Source organism: Melitaea cinxia, chromosome 20 (assembly GCF_905220565.1).
Source record: "Melitaea cinxia chromosome 20, ilMelCinx1.1, whole genome shotgun sequence".
In the NCBI taxonomy this organism is placed as follows: domain Eukaryota; kingdom Metazoa; phylum Arthropoda; class Insecta; order Lepidoptera; family Nymphalidae; genus Melitaea; species Melitaea cinxia.
The window spans coordinates 3,792,372-3,812,911 of NC_059413.1; the positions used below are offsets into that span (position 1 = coordinate 3,792,372).

Sequence of the window (20,540 nt, forward strand, 5' to 3'; positions counted from 1 at the left end):
ACATTGTAATGCTACGCTTTTAGCTTAACTCCTTTTTGCAATATATATTCATTCATGTCATCGCCTTATCTTAATATAAATGAAACGCAATGTTATTACTATTTTAAATCTTATTCATTCTGTGTTATATATGTTACGTGCACGTGTTATTTGTGGGAAAGTACCGTTCTTCGAAAATCATCATATAAGGAAGGGTCAGTCAAATAAGCTTCAAAGCAAGCTTGTCAACACGAGAGTCACATTACAGATTTTTTTTCTTTGACCTATTCTGTCATAATGGTTACATCAAGCTCTGTTTTAATTTATGTATTTGTAATATTTAATATTATTTATAATGCCAATTCTAAGCCCCATGGTAAGTTAATTTTTATTTAATTATTGTAATATTTATTTAATTGGCTGTTTAAGTTATCATTTTTACCTAACAGTCATAGTATATAATTTTATGATAATTTTACGCAAGTGATGGTCGTAAATCTGTTAATATTTTATACTCCATAATAATGAAAAATATAATATTAACGTTAAAAATAAAGAATAGTGGTCATTATATATTTTTACATTTTATTTCTTATTTTGATATTTTTAATCTAAAGGTTGTCTGAAAGAGATCGCTACTAAGCGATAAAACTAATAAGTATCTTAATATCTGTATGTTTGATAAATATCTCTTCAAAATGGAGTATAATATTACTATTTATCTATACATATATACATTATACCAGTGTGAAGTTTGTATTTCAATTTAAATTGTTTTCAAGGCGAGGAACCATACGTGTTATATTCTAGAGAAGACTGGGGTGGCGTACCACCAACGTATGTACAGCCCTTACAAGCGCCGGTACCATACGTAATCATACACCACACTTACATTCCCGGTGCTTGTAACACCACAGAGCAATGTGCTGCTGCCATGAGATCCATGCAGAATTATCACATTTCATTAGATTGGGGCGACATTGGATACCAGTAAGTTTAAAACCAAATTTTTAATAAAACTATTTTTTTGTTGTTTACTTTAACTGCGATTAGCAAACACATAATAAAAATAAATGTATGTGTGTATGTATATGTCACGTATTGTATTAATTCCAAATGTATTAAACAATTTTCATCATTATTATTAAATAAAGTGAACAAAGTGAATTAATAAAAATATGATTGAAAGTAATCCCTATCATACTCGTATATCTAATATTATAAGTGCTAATGTAATTTTGTTTGTTACGCTTTCACGCAAAAACTACTTTTATTAAAAAAATCATTGCGAGCGGAGCCGCGGGTAAAAACTAGTCGTATATAAATAAATATTTGTTTTATTAGTAACAACTCATACTAGAGTTCAATGACGTTATGTTAAACGTTAAACATTCATTAAAATACAAATACATAATTCGTAAGTGACAATTCACACACTTTACTACACTGTGAATCATGTATTACGTGTAATAATTACAAGCAATTGGTGTCCAGTAGTCGAAGTTCAACCATAATTTTATTCATTTAAATAATAAGTTTGAACATTATACAAAAGAATATAATTATATACGCGTGTGTGTCAAATACATGGTAGTATGTAATGATTTTTTTTATTGATGTAATGTGTTTTTTTTTGCATAATCTTCTCTATATATAAATTATAAGTGTGCGAAATTTCATAATCCTCCGTCCGCGAAATTTTCGTAGAGAGGGGGTATAAAGGTTTTGCTTCTCGTATTAATATATACATAATTCAACTAACTTTATTCACCTTTGTATGTAAAATGCAAATGAAAATTAAAATAGCTAAATAACAATAAAGAATAGAATTTATTCTATTTTATCCGGTATTCTGATAATTTATCATAAATATTGTCTACAATATTATAGCATTCAATTCTCGCAGTTTTACCGCTTAGGTATATACTTGTAATAAATACATGGAACTAGCCTTTTAAAGAAAAAAAATGTATATATTTATATTTTATACTGGTTAATTTAATATTTAAAATGTAAACTAAGTAATTGCGGTTTGTTATTATTATATCAGAATCAAACTATTAGTAAAATTTGGTATTTATAAAAATTTTCATTGCAATACGGCACTAATAATGAGGTAATTCCGATCTTGAAATTTGAAAATTAATAAAACTATTATTTACATTCGGATTGCCGTGGGTGTCGTAAGAGGCAACTAAGGGATAACAGTTCCACTACCACCTTGGAACTTATAAAGCCGACCGAGGGCGGGATAACCATCCAGCTGCTGGCTTTGAAATACACAGGCCGAAGACGAGCAGCAGCGTCTTCGGTGCGACAAAGCCAGCCCTGCGGTCACCAACCTGCCTGCCCAGCGTGACTATGGGCAAAACATATGAGTTCGCGCTATTTTGGCGGGAACTTGTGGAGGCCTGTGTCCAGCAGTGGACTGTGATAGGCTGAAATGATGATGGTGAAGATGATGATAATGATAGATTCAGAGTAAAATTAAAATTTAAAAAAATCATCACGATCACGATTCAACGTGTAATTTCACACTGCTATAGGCCTTTTACTCCATTTAGATGAAGGGTCGCAGCTTCATTCACCACGCTGCTCTACTGCGGGTTGACGGATACATATATTCGTTATAACAACCGGGACCGACTGCTTAACGTACTTTCCGAGGCATCGGAATACAAACATAATAAATAAATAAATAAATAAATAAATAAATAAATAAATAAATGCCTTATTCTCAACTCTCTTTTTTAACAAAATAAACCTATACATTTTGTAAAAAATTATAGTATTTTAGAATACTAATGCTTGCCTTTGTGCGTGTGTTATTAATTTACCTAAAGATTAATTTAATATCATTCGTTGTGAAATATCTTTTTTTTTAATAGCAATCGTTTTCAGTTTTTGCGTGGGTAGCGAAGGCGGAGTTTATGAAGGAAGAGGATGGCAAACGTTAGGCATTCACGCGGGACCTGCAAACAAGTTTAGTGTGGGAATATGTCTTATTGGAGACTGGAGAGGTAATAAAATATATTATATATAATAAAATACGTAATATATACCCTTATCTAAAACTGATATTCAGACAAAATAAGGAGATTAAAATGTCTAATTTCGATTATTATAATATATCCATTTGGAACCTTTTTTTTATTTAAAATTAACATCCACGGGCTCTAAATGTCCATGTCTTTTGTTGAGCATCATGCGTTGTAAATACCACAGACGATTTATTATTCAAACTACAACTCGACAGTCCTACCCAGTAAAGCTAGAACGTGATCTTATTCGTACCTGGGATACTTATTATCCCGAATTCCAGAACTTTTTTTACTTGAGAAAAAATGTTATAAATTTGATTGAAAATACTTTAACATTATTTGATTTAGATATTTTATTATATTTAAGGTATAAATAAAATCTTACATAGCTAGTCATTATTATATAAAATTAAACTTCTTACAGCGGAGCAGCCACCTAAAAAGATGTTAAAAGCAGCACAAGCTCTTATTAAAACTGGAATCCGCAACGGAGCGATTAGCCCCGACTACAAGTTAAAGGGGCACAGTCAAGTCATGGCAACCGAGTGTCCGGGGACAGCTCTACTTAATATCATATCAAAATGGGATCACTTCTCGGAAGGCAAATTTATTAAGCCACAGATATAAATTTGTAAATTTGACAAGTATTTTAAATTAAATGTTATGTTGTAGTAAGTTTTAGTTTAAGCGTGATTTTTTATTTATTTCGTATCTAGTCTTTAGTAACTTATTAATATAATAATAATATCTAATAAAGATTTTAAATTTTTTTAAAGCTATAAGTTAGTAAGACTAAGATCTGTAACTGTTTATTTTATTATTGAAGATATACTTCTATTGGCGCGGGGAAAATTATGGGAGAAAATTTATACGATGCGTGCGCACACAGTCTCAAAAAAGTTGGCTAGTCAACGAAGCAGACGTTAGCAACGTGAAGTTAGCCAATGAAGTATAATTTCTTACGTGCGTACATAAGTAAGCACACACTTTCTTGCCAAGAAGGATGAGTTAAAGGTGTAATAATTGTGTTTGCTTACAAAGGAGAAAAACCCGATTTAAATACAAAGTAGATGTTGAACATGCGTATGCAAACTTGTCCAACTTGCATACGCATGTTCGCTGTTCTCCATGTCCATAAATGCAACGAAGACCGTAATTCTAGAGCAGGGCTACGCCTACCAGCCTTCTATCTTGCTGGAAGGCGAACCCTTGAAAGAAGTCGACAAGTTCTGTTACTTGGGGTCAACTGTGTCGAACAATCTTTCCATTGACGGAGAGATTGATATCCGCATCGGCAAAGCGGCCACGACGTTCGGCAGGCTGCGTACAAGAGTATGGAATAACAAACACCTTACCACAAAGACTAAGATGATAGTCTATCAAACTTGCGTATTAAGCATACTCTTGTACGGAGCCGAAACCTGGACGTCGTACGCCAAACAAGAGTGAAGACTTAACACTTTCCACATGCGCTGTCTCCGTAGCATACTTAACATCACGTGGAAGGACAGAGTAACAAATAAGAGAGTGTTGGGGATTGCACAGCTTCCTAGCGTTGTCGCTCTCCTCAAACAGAGACGCCTGAGATGGCTGGGGCACGTGCACCGAATGAACAGTGCGCGTTTGCCCAGACAAACCTTATTGGGCCAAATTGCGTTTGCAAAGCGTAACGTGGGGCGACCTATGCTGCGTTTCAAAGATTGCGCTAAACGTGACATGGTTGCATTTAGCATTGATCGCAACTCTTGGGAAGACCTAGCATCGAACCGCAATGAGTGGCGGAAGACCATCTTCACGGGTTGCAAAACCCACGATAGCACCTGGTTCGAAGGCCTGGCTCAAAAGCGTGCCAAGAGACACAATCGCGAGGGGGCTCCTCCACCGACGAATCCCTAATACGCGTGTCCAAAGTGTGGACGAATGTGTCGTTCACGGATTGGCTTATTCAGCCACGAACGGCGTTGTCGCATAAATAACATAGACACTGTTTAAATCATCTGTCAAGATGTTACAGGCCTTTTGTAGTTGAAGTAGATGTTGAAAAAATAATAAAAAAAAATACGCATTGTTAGGGATAGCTTGAAAAGTACTTGTCAAATCTAAATCAAATTGAAATGGGGCCACGTGATATGCATCAGACTTCGATTAAAAAATAATTATAAAAATCGGTATACTCAGTACAAATTTATGAAGTAACAAGCATACAAAAAACATATCATATAACTAAACTAAACATATAACAGAATTGAGAATTTCCTTCTTTTTGAAGTATAAGAAAAACATTTTGTTTTCATTTTTATCGTTATTAAATAACAAAAATATTACAAATAATATATATAGTAATATGTATATTAATAAAAATAAAAATATATAATACAAATATATTACATACGATAGAAGTCAGAACTGATATTGGAAATTAATAAAATAATTATATTTAAAGTTTTAAAGCAATAAATCTAATCCTAAAGAAAAAAAAGTAAATGACATTTTGAATACAAATTTAAGAAGACTCATAATATATTTTTCACCGTCGGATACCAAACATTTATGGCCAGTTCGTATTGACGGACAATTTAACATACACAGAGACGGTTCTCCTTACCTTTAATCTCCATGTTATTCTCGATATTAGTAAATATATATTCGTTTTAAATCCATACAAATAAAATGTAATCCCCGAAATGTACGGTCGCGCATAACTTTATAGCGACTACTAAATTGGTTAATTCTTTTTTTTTCGTTATTTGAATGCATAGCTGTCAGTAGTGCCAAAATAGCATGGATGGTTAATAAATATGTGTAAGGGTTATATATACGGTGGTATGGTTTTACCACATAAAGATTTTTTCATGTATGCCTACGGTAACGCTTACCACCAAGTGGTTTGTGCGCTTGTTTTCACCTAAGTTGTATAAAATAAAAACATTAAATGCTGTGAAACGACAACGATTACACGAGCTACACACTAACGACAGTTTAAAAACATGTTTATAATAAATAGCCGCGTGATGATAATAATCATAATTATAAAGACCAACACTCGAGTAGCGGGTACGGGCTTACAAGTGAAGTTTATTTATTTTTACAATATTATCTTTATAATATATACGAAAAATTTAATTTTTTTTTCTAAATTTTGTAAATATAAATTGGCAATATAGTTTTATTTTCCGTATTTGTTCATTTTAAACGAAATTTGTAGTTTTACGGTTTATTATGTTCAATATAATATTTTTCCAAAGAAATATTGTCAACCCTATTCCAAAGTTCAAGAACAGCGAAAGGATTAGACGTATAATGCCAGAATATGTTTCGTATCGAAATCGATATATTTTACAATCAAGTCGAATCAATAAGTTAATAAAATTTTAAGAATGGAATTTAATTAATAAATACCTTTAACATCCACACACGGTCGTACCAAGGTAAGCAAGGGTTTACTTATTAACTGACTTCAAAAAAGGAGGATGTTTTAAATTCACCTGTATTTTTATACTTTAAGCTACTATTTTACTTTTCTAGTATATAAAGAGCATTTTTTTTTTATATTATAGCATAGTATAATTCGTCACTAGTCATAATAACATCTTCGAAACTAATTTCACCTTCGCTGCTGTAACAATTGAAGATACATGGAAAATTTCAAGGGATTCCCTTCAAGAAAAGTCTTCATTCGATGTTTTTAGCACATTAGTGAAAATAATATGTCACATTATTAATTATAAGCTGTATTTTATTTGGACGTCTTATATATATACTTTTTTTTACGTTACCTCATAGCATTTTAGAGGTGTACCGATTGTGACGATACTTTTTTTATTCGAAAGTCGGTGCTTATCGTCTGGTTGAATTTAAATTTGAGCGAGATTTGACGACGAGTACTTTTTGAGTATTATCGATTACTAGCGACCCGCCCCGGCTTCGCCCGGGTGCAATGCTGACACTAAATATAAAATAAATATTTGCAATGTAAGCGCAAAAAAACGTGTTTATTTACGATTTACATTATTACATACATTAGATTAGAAACCGCTACAACTCTCAGTGTTCCTTTACTATGTATTATACATATAGATAAACCTTGCACTCGAATCACTCTATTTACTAAAGAAAACCGAATCAAAATCCGTTGCGTAGTTTTAAAGATCTAATATACAGACAGCGAGAAGTGACTTTGTTTTATACTATGTAGTGATCTTCATTATATCTATTACTGTAGTTGAAGCCGTTTTTTTGGGTTACAAACAGGTTATTTTTTATATCCTATAGTGCTGAAATATTTCGTTTTCAAGTCCGTCTCGATTTTGGTTAGTCTTGTAGAACTTGCCAAAGGAATAGATGAATGAATCACGGTATATAAAAATAATATTTGCATGTTATTACAATATTATATGTTAATACAATAATCTGATTCGAGTGGTAATCGAACTAAGCAACCGTCGATGCTTAGGTGACTACTACGCGCATCTCTATAACGAATCGATTTTCTGACAGAACGCAACAACTATAAAATACGTTCTTAATTGCTTGCTAATTCCAGATTCGATTTGTCCGATCATGTTCTATGGCGTTACAAATGAACAATAACTGCGATATAAATTCATTGGTTATTAAATTAAATATTGAATTTATATAATTCATACAGTAAGGGCCTGATTCGGAAACTGGTAAAACTATCTAAAATTTAATGGCTTAGAAAGGGAAGTTATAAGTTTCGGTTATACTTTTGTTTTTTCAACAATAAACTTAAATTTGTCTGTTAAATTCTATTCAAATCCTATGAATCTAAAATTGGTACATTGTTTTCGTTCAGATTTTTACCATTTTACCTCCTATTACATACTAAAATCTATCAAGGACTAATATATTAATATAGGACTAATATATAAATTTAATAAGAGTAAATTTTTACAATGTGCGCGCACACCGTCACAATAATCCCCTGAAAAACATCCTGAAGTTAGCTAGTCAACGGAGAAGAACTTAGCAACGTGAAGTTAGCTAGCCAAAGAAGCTACGTCTTACGTTCATACATAAGTACACACACACACACTTTTTTTGTATAAATTATAATCTCTCACAATGAATTGCTCACGTTAAACGCAAACTTGGCTAATACGAAACATATTTTTTGCATTAAAAAGCCTGCTAATGCGAATAGTATGGCCTATAACATAACAACTAACGTTTTATTACCGGAACAGTGGCAATATCCGGACTGGACTAGCCCGTTGATACAGTTTGCAATAACTCTGATTTCCGCTACTGGGTTGTAGGTTCGATCTTTAGTTTGGGTGTAGGTAATGTTTACATAACATACTAGCTGATCCGACAAGCGTTGTGTTGCCGCTAAAGGGCATTAAAAATAGAGGTTAGTGGTAGAAAGGTGAAAATTTAAGGTTGTATGCATTTTTCAAATCCAAATCATCATAAAATATAAATAAATAAAAATCAGAAAAAAAAATTAAAAAAATTTAGAATGCCCAACCCTATAACTAAGGGGTTTAAAAATAGCTTACGACCGATTCTCAGACCTACCAAATATGCAAAGCTTTCATAAGAATGAGTCAAGTCGTTTCGGAGGAGTTTGGCCCCAACACTGTGGCACGAAAATTTTATATACTAAATTGTGTATACGTTTATTGAAATGTTAAATATACATACACACATAAACAGGCACACGCGGTCGTCTGTTCCTAAGTTAGGTTAACTTTATGCCTGTGTTTTTATATTACATCCTTCTGATAAAGATACATGTTTTTAACTATATTTTTTTATTTATATATTTTAAACGTGAACAGATCTGGTTTAGTAGTAGACAAATTAGACGCAATTGATTCAATGACGTCGATAAATAAACTGTTATCTGCTACAAAAAAAACAAAAAAACAAAAAAAACAACTCCGATAAATTCAACTACTATTTTATCTATTGTAAACAATTAATTTGTGACATCAGTACCATCTGCTCTATTACTAATATATCACATTTATCAATAAATGTGTAATTCTAATGGACATTGTTAATTTTTTACTTCTTTTATGTTACGCAGTCGGGGGATTAACCTCGGAGGACAGATGACTATATACATACTTACGTGAGAGTATAATTTATACAACTCAATCACTACTGCTAAGGCATAGTCAGATTGTTTCGTTAAAACTTTTGCTCGACGAATGTATTTGTGAGTGAATAAAACATAGGTAATTTTGTTTTTGTCATACATCATCGGGTTTATTGCTATATAATCAGGTATGTATCAAAGAACTTGTTTTTATTTATAGATTGTGATATATAACTTCTAAAATACCGATGTGTTTTGATTATTTGTATGTAGAATATTGTCTTATATAAATAAATTATAGTTTTTAATGCGTCGCTATCTTAAAGATATATGACTAAATATTTAATGACTGGATTTTATTCTAAAACATCGTGACACGAAATTTTTATATATATACCTATTAGCTGACTCTGCAAACGTTGTCTTGCCGCTAAACGCTATTTGAAAATAGGGGTTGGTGGTAGATGGGTGAAAATTTAGGGTTGTATGTATTTTTCAACGCCAAGTCATAATAAAATAAAAAATAAATAATTTATCTAAAAATTTAAAAAAATTAGGGTGGACTACCCTTAACATTTAGGATGAAAAAAAGATGTTCGATGCTCAGACCTACCCGATATGCACACAAAATTTCATGAGAATCGGTCAAGCCGTTTCGGAGGAGTTTAACTACAAACACCGCGACATGAGAATTTTATATATTAAATATAGATTTGTATATTGCATATGATTAGGTTTATAATTTGTCTACAGTAAGTACCTAAAAAAATACAGAGTACACAAAGTTAGTACACAATATATTGGAAGCAAGATTTGTAGCAATGTAGGGCTTATTATAAACGTTACGAAATTATCGTACATGTATTAAAATTTTATTAAAAAAAGACTAAAAGGGAAAGTGCCTGATTTAGTCATTATTTCTGTTAAAAAAAAATAAACATTACAAAAATATAACCCCAAAACGATCAAATTTCTTTCGTCTTTAAATAATAAATTATTTCAGAAAAAAATTGATTGAATGCTACGATTATAAGGAAACTCGTTGAAGACAGATTATAAGTATGATAACAAAATCGTGCAACAAAATTATGATACTAAAATATATACCTATATCTTTATATAAATCCAAGAAATAAAAGGACGAGTATACCCAATATTTACAAGTACGGTATGGAAGGATAACGATCACGGATTCGATCCCTGCTTGTGGTATATAGGCCCTACGGCTTATTGAGGTATTAGAGGCACTGACATAAATACCCTGGTTAGAATTTGAAGCTAGCAGTCAAAATAATACAGCTTTCAACTAGTGTTGTGTTCTTGTGGTGAGTAAGGAAGCTAGAGCTCTATGAGAAGGTCGGGAATGGGGTCGGTAACGCGCTTGCAGGTAATACAGGAATCCACAGGCTACGTTACCCGCTTACCATATATATTGAGTATGAGGTATTTGTTTTTTATTTAAATCTATGTAATTAAAAAAAATGACACGGCTTTCTTAGAATTTTAGATAAGCCAGTTATTATTCACGTAGGCGTTACCAGCTTTGAATCAAATGGTGTAAGTTGTATATTATTATTTTTTCCTCCAAAAAAAAATTGATATGACTTTTTTTTTCTTTGAATAAAAATTCACACTGGCTGTTCCGCTTGCCACGTCATCACGCCGTCGATTACTGCATATTTTGATGGGCCATAAAGATCTTTAATATTGCGGCCTTCGAGTGTGCTATTTTTTTATTATTAAAACAAAATTACCATGCAACGTCGTCTAGAATAAACTCTCAAACGACACCAAATCAATTTCACGTTAACGATATCTATAACAATAATAGTCTTTATCAGACACTGATATCGTTACAAGCTTAAAAAACCCGAACAACATGTGTATTTTTACTAAGATATAAGATTCCGTATCACTGTACAATTATTTATTAATATTCACTCATTGTACGTATTACTGAGGACACAGCAGGAATTTCCTGCTCAAAATATGAAGCAGCCCGACTGGGGTAGTACCTCGACCTTACAGAAGATCACAGCTAAATAATACTGTTTTCAAGCAGTATTGTGTTCCTGTTGGTGAGTAAGGTGACCAGAGCTCCTGGGGGGATCGGGGATTGGGTCGGCAACGCGCTTGCGATGCTTCTGGTGTTGCAGGTGTCTATAAGCTACGGTAATCGCTTACCATCAGGTGAGCCGTACGCTTGTTTGTCGACCTAGTGACATAAAAAAAAAGAAATTCAAATATTTTAATATCCTTTACGTTGAGCTGCATCTGTTCATACGAGTATACTTTTTAGCTTACTAAGCTTAACTTTAAGAAATCTTATATAAATAAAAAATGAATGTTGCTAAGCGTATAACTCGAGAATGGCTAGACCAATTGGGCTAATTTATTTTTTTGTATGTTCCTTAAGTTTTAATACAATAAAAATCACTATCAACTTTTGACAGAACGAAGTCTGTCCGGGCAGCTAGTCCGTAATAATTAATTATCAAAAGCTTTCCACGTGACATTAGCGAAATCATTTTGTGCACTATTAAAATCCATTATTTATGTGAATGAATGAATATTAATAATTGCACAGTGTAAAATGAATTTAGTTTCGAAGCTCTAAAATAAAAATTATAACTATCGTTCAGCTGAGGGGACACATAAATTACTTCAAATAGGTTATATAAATAGGTATTATAAGTGCAATCGATATCATTATCATATTTAGTCGATGTAATCAGAGTCAACGGCCTATACAAACGTGTAAAAAATAACAAAAAGTGGCGTAAGACCCGAAATCCACCCAAACAAACATACCGAGAGATGTCCGATGTGGAGATAAAAAGTGATGCTTTTGAACTTTGAGTTTAGCCACCGAAGCTGTGAACATGCGTACAGGCCAGAATAGACTAGCCGTTCATTTTGACATGGAAGGCAGACCTCTGTTTTTAATGTGCAATTTGACATGACACGATTGTATCTACGCTAGCTGATTTTGAGCAAGACATTACCTAAACCTTATCACAATGAGTTTTTTTTAAATAATCGTTAGTGGAGTTCAATCTTAAAGCGTGTTATCGGCACTTGAAATTATCAGGCAGTTACTTATCGAATACTTATCTTATTATATAAGTATCTAAAGTCATAGTATTTGGCGTCGTATCGTACTTGGTAACATAAATTGAAGGGTAAAAAACTTTTTAGAACACAAGCTTTTATTTAAACGTGATTAAAAAATGAACTTTTCCTTTTGAACTTTTACACTAAAACACATGAAGTCATTACACAATTTGTATGATGTGAAAGCTTGTCGCGAGATTTAAATACTGGTACTTTTTAGTTTTAGATCAAATTGCTTAATTTCCTTATTAACCGACTTAAAAAAATGGGGAGATTACTCAAATCGACCGTATATATATTTTTATTTGTTATGTATGTTCAGGGATAACTTCGTCGTTTATGAACCGATTTTGATACTTCTTTTTTTGTTGGAAAGAAGATATCACTGGTGTGGTCCGATGATAAGAAAACCAGGATCTGATGATGGGATCCCATAGAAATCGAGGGAAACTCTCGAAAATCCGCATAAATTTTTACTGGGTGTACCGATTTGATGATTTTTAATTTAATCGAAAGCCGATGTTTATCGTGTGGTCATATTTAAATTTCATCGAAACCTAATTACAAATTTTGGAGTAATCTTTGATAATGCGTATTTACTTGACTATTTTTTCGCCAACTACGTTGTATTACTTGTCAATATATTAAAGTCGGTTTTTTTTTCGTTTGCCTGCAAACACAATTATCTTATTATTTACCTAGATAAGCAATTTAACTCAACATCAAACTTAACGTGTATACAAAATTTTATTTCAATCGGTTTAAGATATTACTTCGAAATTGAGTTGCAAGATTCCACCCTAACATGTATGTTACATACATACCTACTTACATACATTGCAAGTTAAGTAAAAGCTTCTAAAAATCAAACGTAAATTCTGATACGCCTCGTTTTTTTTTATGTTTTCTAAATATGTATGTATTTGTTAAAAACTTAGTAATATGTATATCATCCAGCTAATACCTAAGCCAGAGGCATTACGTTACTTACTTGATTAGCAAACGAACGTGTATCAAAAATTATCGGTAATAAAATTTTCAGACGCTATCACGGATAAATATATTGGAATGATTTTATTTCTCGGAATCATGTTAACCTCACAAGTGATTGATACTGCGGGATCGCCAGCATTATTTTCAGGTTAGTTTTGTCTAATTATTTGTACAAGAAAATAAATAGTTTAGTAGAGTTCAGATCAATATTCAAATGTTATGGTTAGCTTTGCTAGCTATATTCTAATAATCATCATCAATACATATAATAAAAATATAAATGTAATATGTTTGTGCACGCTAATCTCAAAACTGGCTTATCTTGTTTAGATATGGTTTTCACTAATATATTGTGGTAAGTTTCACTTGCCTGCCCACCGTGGTGACTACGGGCAACACACGTGAGTACACGCCATTTTTGGTGCGAACTTGTAGAGGCCTATGTCCAACAGTGGACTGCGATAAGGTGAAGTAAGTGAGTGAAGCTTCACTTAACTTTATGTTAATCAGTTCACAAATAAAAAACTTATGCCAATTTAAAGCATCACATTGAACATGTAAATACCAAACGACGGTGTTTATAATCCAAAATAAACCAAAAGATATGTATATCCAAAAAATGTTCGAAGTCACTATCCACGCGGACGAAGTCGTGGGCACTGCTAGTAATGTAATAAAACAGTTCTTCGAATATTTAATCAGGGTGAAAAATTGCTATATAACGCACGTTTGTAACTCCCAATTTATTTCAAAAACGATTCGACACTGTCTAAGCACTGACTGACAACAAGACTGGCGTTTTCTGTAACAGAATTTTCTGTAATTTGTCGCGTACTCGTCATATACTTTGTCGGGATTGATAACGCCGAACACGACAACCTAAATAAGACGTAAGTGTCTATTTTGTTTTCAGTTCCAAACGAATCTGAAGGAAATGAAGTTACCACGTACAACTTTCCCTTCATAACACGAGCTCAATGGAAAGCTAGACAGTCTAAGAAAACATTGCCATTGCCATCTCCTGTACCGTACGTCGTGATCCATCATTCGTATATGCCACCAGCATGCCATACCAGCGTGGAATGCTATCAAGCTATGAAGAGTATGCAGAACTTTCACATGGACGACAGGAATTGGTGGGACATTGGATATCAGTAAGTGTAACTTGTAGCTTGTACCTAATTCCAGTGTGATATAAGAACATAATTTTATTTCAGTTTATGATGTGACGAGCAAAAATTACCAAATGACAAACACCCGTTATAGCTTTATTCGCTTTTCTCTGAAACTTTTCCAAATAATCATGTATAGTATAGGCAGATGGAAGTCTTAGCAGTTTTTTCTTTAAGGGAAGTCCCTCAAATAACTTTTTTTATTGACCAGGTGCTCATCTTATCAGATGAACTTGCAATATTAGATGAGTCAAAAGTATATGGCATTCTAGATTATTATTTATAAAACATATTCATTTTTCTCTGTCTTTTAGCCTGCCTGTCCATTTATGCCAAAACTACTGAATAAATTTAAAACTTGATATGATTTGAGTTCAAACTACAAGGTACATTATGTCCTTTCTATCCCGAAATTCAGTACTAAATATTACCTAAAAAGAAGAGAAAGTAAAAATTTCTCATTACAAGTGCAAACATTAATAAATCTAAAGTGTAATTAAAATTATGTTTTCAGTTTCGCTGTTGGGAGCGACGGTGTAGCTTATGAAGGTAGGGGATGGGGCATCTTAGGCGCTCATGCGTTACATTTCAACAACGTAAGCATTGGAATATGCCTCATTGGAGATTGGACAAGTAAGTACTAGAACTAGTCGGACTATTGGCTGTTCCGTTTTTCTCCATTAAAATATAGCTCAAGTCAATCAGCAATCAAGAAGCATTCTATTCTATTCTTCATTTATTCATACTGAGTTTATCCATTACAAAGAAAAAAATCTAATAACCAAATCTTACATTTTTAATACAATATAGTTATAGATTTATATGTATAAAAAGTATAAATCTTTTGTTGAAAGAAAAAATATAATATCAGGTCAGGAAACGTTTAACATTTTTTTTATTAATCAGCATAAAAGCGGTCTTAAATTAGTTGATATTCAAGTCTTTGTACGTTATTTACTATTAAAAACTCATTATCTTGGGAGTTATTTAAAAAAAAAGTTTTTGGGAACAGGTGTCTTTTGTCTATCGCATCGTCGCTTAAATCAGCCTCGTAATGAAAATAAATATCACGTCATTACTTTTTTTCGATAACCTTTTTGTTAACGAGTAGATAAAAATTCATAACAATATAATGTAAATAAAACAATTGCGTATTTGTAATACTGTACTGACTGCACTGAACTGGCAGTCAAGAATAAACAGACAAAAATATGAATCGTGAATATTATTATTAATAAATTCATAAATGAATAGCTTTAATATATGTACACACACGATCGACTGTTCCTGAGATAAGCAACTTAATACTTGAGTTATATGACATAAATATACTTATAAATAATACATATATGTGTAAACAAATGTATATATCACACCCAGACTCGGGGCGGGGTAATAATTGACTATAAACCAACAAATAAACTACTCAATATTGTTTTTAAGTCATAAATTAGAGATAAATCTATATACTTAAGTAGGTATATTGCGACGTCGTTTAATCTGTATTTGACAATATCTAAAACGACAAAGCACTCCGGATAATCTGATGATAAGTTTGCGTATATTTTTAATTTTTTTTGCATGAATCTCCAATTTATATGCCAATTATATAATAACAAACTATGAATCCAATAGTGTAGTCGATTATGGTAGCCCTAAGGGTCTGTTTATATCCTGCTGTTAAATTATATAAGTAGATTATGTATGAAATAAACTTTATCAGCTACTTGTAAAGCAGTAAAGTATTAAGGATGAAAATACTAAAATCATATGTGAAATAAAGGGTACATCGTTATATATTCCGTTATCATATAACCATCCATAATGACGAAATCCATGATAGAATGAACGCGTTATCTGCAACATCTAACAATTCATACAAATACTATAATTATTATCACAAAAAAATTCTATTCAACTTTGTATCATGACGCGTTACATATTACTCAGACTACGATTAGCTAATTGTATTGTTTTATTGTGAAACTTGTCTATAAGGAATTTGTTATACAATTGCTTGAGTTTGTGTTTAACTAGCTGACCACTGACCAGTCACGTCAAACATCTCAAGTTGAAATAATATTTACGTGGTTTTCAGATTTTCCTCGCTTTTTAACCGACTTCCAAAAAAGAAGGAGATTCTCAATTCGACTGTATTTTTTTTTAATGTATGTTACATCAGAACTTTTGACCGTGTGGACCGATTTCGACAATTTTTTTTTATCGAAAAGTGGTGTGTGTCAATTGGTCCCATTTAAATTTATTTGAGATCTAACAACAACTTTTCGAGTTATATCTAATAATGCGTTTTTACTTGACGCTTTTTTCGTCGACTTACGTTGTATTATACTACATAACTTTTTACTGGATGTACTGATTTTGATAACTCTTTTTTTGTTGGAAAGGAGATATCCCTAGTTTTGTACCATGATAAGGAAACCAGGATTTGATGAAACTCTCGAAAATCCGCATAACTTTTTACTGGGTGTACCGATTTTGATAATTTAATCAAAAGCTGATGTTTATCATGTGGTCACATTTAAATTTTATTTAGGTCTGAAAACTACTTTTTGAGTAATCTTTGATAACGCGCAGTTACTTGACTATTTTTTCGTCGATCTACGTTGTATTACTTGTCGATGTAATTGAAGTCGGTTTTTTTTTTCGTTTGCCTGCAAACACAATTATTTTTTAAATATTGATTCCATAAGAACCTTCTATAAATAGAAAACTTGAGAAAAAAAATTGCCGAATTGGTCAAGCCGTTCTCGAATTTTGCGCTCAGCAACATAATTAGGGATTCATTTATATATTTATATATATTATATGTATATTTAAATCTATACCTAAATAGTTTGTCTATATGTAACAAAATAGCATTTACGTAATGTTGCCATTCAAAAATTATAATGAAAAAAGAGAGGCTACAGGCAAAAACTAGAATATTAACTATGAATAATGTTTCTAATTTGTTAAACGTCTCGTTCAATTGTTCGCTTCGTACCTGTAGTTAATTACATTATTCTTTTGTGTCGTAGGCGATATTTCATCTCATAATAGACAGATTTCAGTGAGAAAAACTTACGATTGTAAAAAAAATCGGAATAAAATCACTAGTGTGCCATTTTATCCGCTTGTCCGATTGACATTGCGTGTAAACGATACGTTAATATAATGTTCTTCGATGTTCGTTGGTAGTAAAATGAAATAAAGTCTAGTAAAGCTAAAAGTGAAACTTTGATCAGTCACAACAGCCTTTACTATGATCCTGCATCGAGGGTCGAAGACACATATAAAACACAATTTGTAACCACCACGTCAAACGTCTACGGTCTATACTCTATACAAACATTTTTCATGTGAGACAATCGAATTCGTATCGCCATCGCCTCGACGCTTCAGCCTGTAATATCCCACTACTGGGCATAGGCCTCTTTTCCCATGTAGGAGAAGGATCAGAGCTTAATCCATCACGCTGCTCCAATGCGGGTTGGCAGATATATTCCCTACTACGAGTAACGATCGCTATCAGGTGTAGGTACATGATAACAACCGGGACCGACGGCTTAACGTGCTCTCCGAGACACGGTGGAGAGACACACAAGGACTGCACAAACACCCAGACCACGGCAAACACCTGTATGGCCATTACAAATGTTTGTCATGTGCGGGGATCGAACCCGCAACCGCCAGTGCAAAACATACAATCCATAGCTGTAACCGTTGCGCCAACGCATCGTCAAAATTTTTTAAACATCTAAATCATTTTTACTTTTTTTGTTATAGATACTGTACCACCAGCGCAACAACTTAAAACAGCACAAGCCTTGATAGCAGCAGGAGTTGACAAGGGATATATTAAGAGCGACTATAAACTGGTGGGGCACAGGCAGGTTAGAGAGACCGAATGCCCCGGGGATGCTTTGTTCTACGAAATACAAAGCTGGAAAAATTACTCGCCGTTCCCCGCGTCTGTTGATGATTTACCACAAGTTATTCAGTTAGGACGATAGGAAGAAAACATAAATTCGATAAGGAGAAAATGAAGAAGTAAAATGTTCCTTTTACGAGTAATTTCGTTAAGTCATTAATATTTATTTTAGACGTATTTTCCCATTATATAATTTTGTGATATGTAAAACGTAATATAAAAATATAATCTCACTTCGTATTTATGTGGCTTTAGGATACAAAATGAAATTATTAAGCTGTATTTCATTACACAGTTTCGAAGCAGATAAAATTTAACATAAAATACAAAACAGTAAAAGTAGCCAATTTTATATTTAGCATATTTTTTATAAGTTACAAACATTGACAAAAAGGCCACTTGTTTGAAATCCGCCTTTAAACTGTACTTTTATTCATTTTTGTTAAATTACCTATCGTCGATTAAAAAAAAAAACTGTTTTGTGGTATATTGATAGTGGAGTATTTCTGATAGTCTCTTTGATATTCATAGGTTTAGGGATGTCTATAAAATACATTTGCAAATTAGATGGAGAGAGGCGGTATTTGCTTAATATGTTAAGAAATGCACGTGGAACATTACCTGTCATATTTTCTTAGAAAAAATCAAATTATTTATCTGTTTGCTATTTATAATAACAAAATTATTTACGGGGGAGGTTTGTGCAATAATATTTATTAGGGGGCCTTATTGATCACCCAAAAATTATCAACATCATAATGTCTACGCAGCAGATGTGCAATTGTTGTAATGAAAAATACAAAGAAAGGGCTACAGTAACGAGAATCTATAAAACCCTGGGACACGGCTTGTAATGTACTTGAAAATATTATAATTATATCAGTAAATAAGTCATACATAATTATTTTTTAATGAACAAGGAAAAAATAATATTATTCGATTCTTGCTAAAGTAAATAGGTATACGTTGATTTGCATTACTTACGAAACTTACGACTTACGAAAGGTAGACATAAGGATATCTATATGAGTTTAGCAAAATGTGTCTTTAATAATGTTACCATATATAAATAGGCATACTAAATTATTTATTGTATTTCGTCTTATTATAGAAATAACTTATACACTGAATAGCTTTATGTTCAAATAAATTATATAATATTATTTATAATGCTCACGCATTTTCCTTAGATAAATTGTAGTTAAGCGCTTAGTGAAATTGTAAATAAAATATTTATTTATTTACCTTTTTTGTTTAATTTTTATACGCAACAGAGAGTTCTCTTAATTAATTTTTTTTCGTAAAAAATATTTTAACACATGGGATTTAACAAAAAATTTATTATTCAGTTCGCAGAGTTACAAAATAAAAAAAATTCTATAACAAAAGTAGCCTAAGTTACTCGTTACTACATCAATTATCTATCAGTGAAAGCCCCGTCAAAATCGGTCCAGCCGTTTCAGAGATTAGTCGGAACAGACAGACAGACAAAAATTGTAAACAATTTTATGTTGGTATACGTGTCGTGTATAAATCCATATGATAATAATAATAATAAAATGTTTATTTCATCAATAACTAACATCTATAATATAAAAATGAGTCGCTGAATGTGTTGCTAAGCGCAAAACTCGAGAACGGTTGGACCGATTTCGCTAATTCTTTTTTTAAAATATTCCTTGAAGTACGAGGATGGTTCTTACGGAGAGAAAAATTCTAAAAAAAAAAATTTAAATTTTCTGAAAAAGTCTAAAAACAACACTTTTCTATACTCCCATACAAAAGATTTGTGATAATACTTAAAAGTCACTGATAGGCGATACGAAGTTCGCCGGGTCAGCTAGTATTACAATAATAACACAAAGGTTGACTTTTTCTTTTGAGTGCAATAAGCTCCCGTGCCGGAAGGAGTCACTCTTCCTTAACACACTCATACTTAATAGAAAGTTATAAGATGAAGCAAACTAACCTTTACAAAGAATACAATTAAATAAAAGAAAAAAGAAAATTTTAAGTAATAATCTATGTGTCTGTGTGTATGTGTGTGTGTGTGTTTTTGTTTATAAAGACTAAGTAGTAAGAGTTAAAGGGTATATTTGTAGGATATTGTTACATTTATTATACAAGTGGGATGCAAGATATTGAAATTGTGATTGAGCAAATCTTGTATGTGTCTGGATTTTCCTAACGACACTAGTGTATGTTCGCTTATTTATATTTTTAGGATTGAAGTCTGATTCTGT

At 32.3% G+C, this 20,540-nt stretch overlaps 2 protein-coding genes across 2 annotated transcripts; both read left to right on the forward strand.

Annotated features, from left to right (window-relative positions):
• Positions 1–261: 261 nt before the first annotated feature.
• On the forward strand, positions 262–3,789 carry LOC123663495 (peptidoglycan-recognition protein LB-like). The gene is made up of 4 exons (XM_045598168.1): positions 262–355; positions 762–969; positions 2,881–2,999; positions 3,445–3,789. The coding sequence occupies exons 1-4, from the start codon at positions 277–279 to the stop codon at positions 3,645–3,647; spliced, it is 609 nt and encodes a 202-aa protein (XP_045454124.1). The 5' UTR covers positions 262–276; the 3' UTR covers positions 3,648–3,789.
• A 359-nt stretch (positions 3,790–4,148) lies between these two features.
• LOC123663644 (peptidoglycan-recognition protein LB-like) lies at positions 4,149–18,513 on the forward strand. Its single transcript, XM_045598312.1, has 4 exons — positions 4,149–4,344; positions 14,108–14,348; positions 14,881–14,999; positions 18,153–18,513. Exons 1-4 carry the CDS (start codon positions 4,149–4,151, stop codon positions 18,377–18,379), a joined length of 783 nt encoding a protein of 260 aa, XP_045454268.1. The 3' UTR covers positions 18,380–18,513.
• The last annotated feature ends 2,027 nt before the right edge of the window (positions 18,514–20,540 follow it).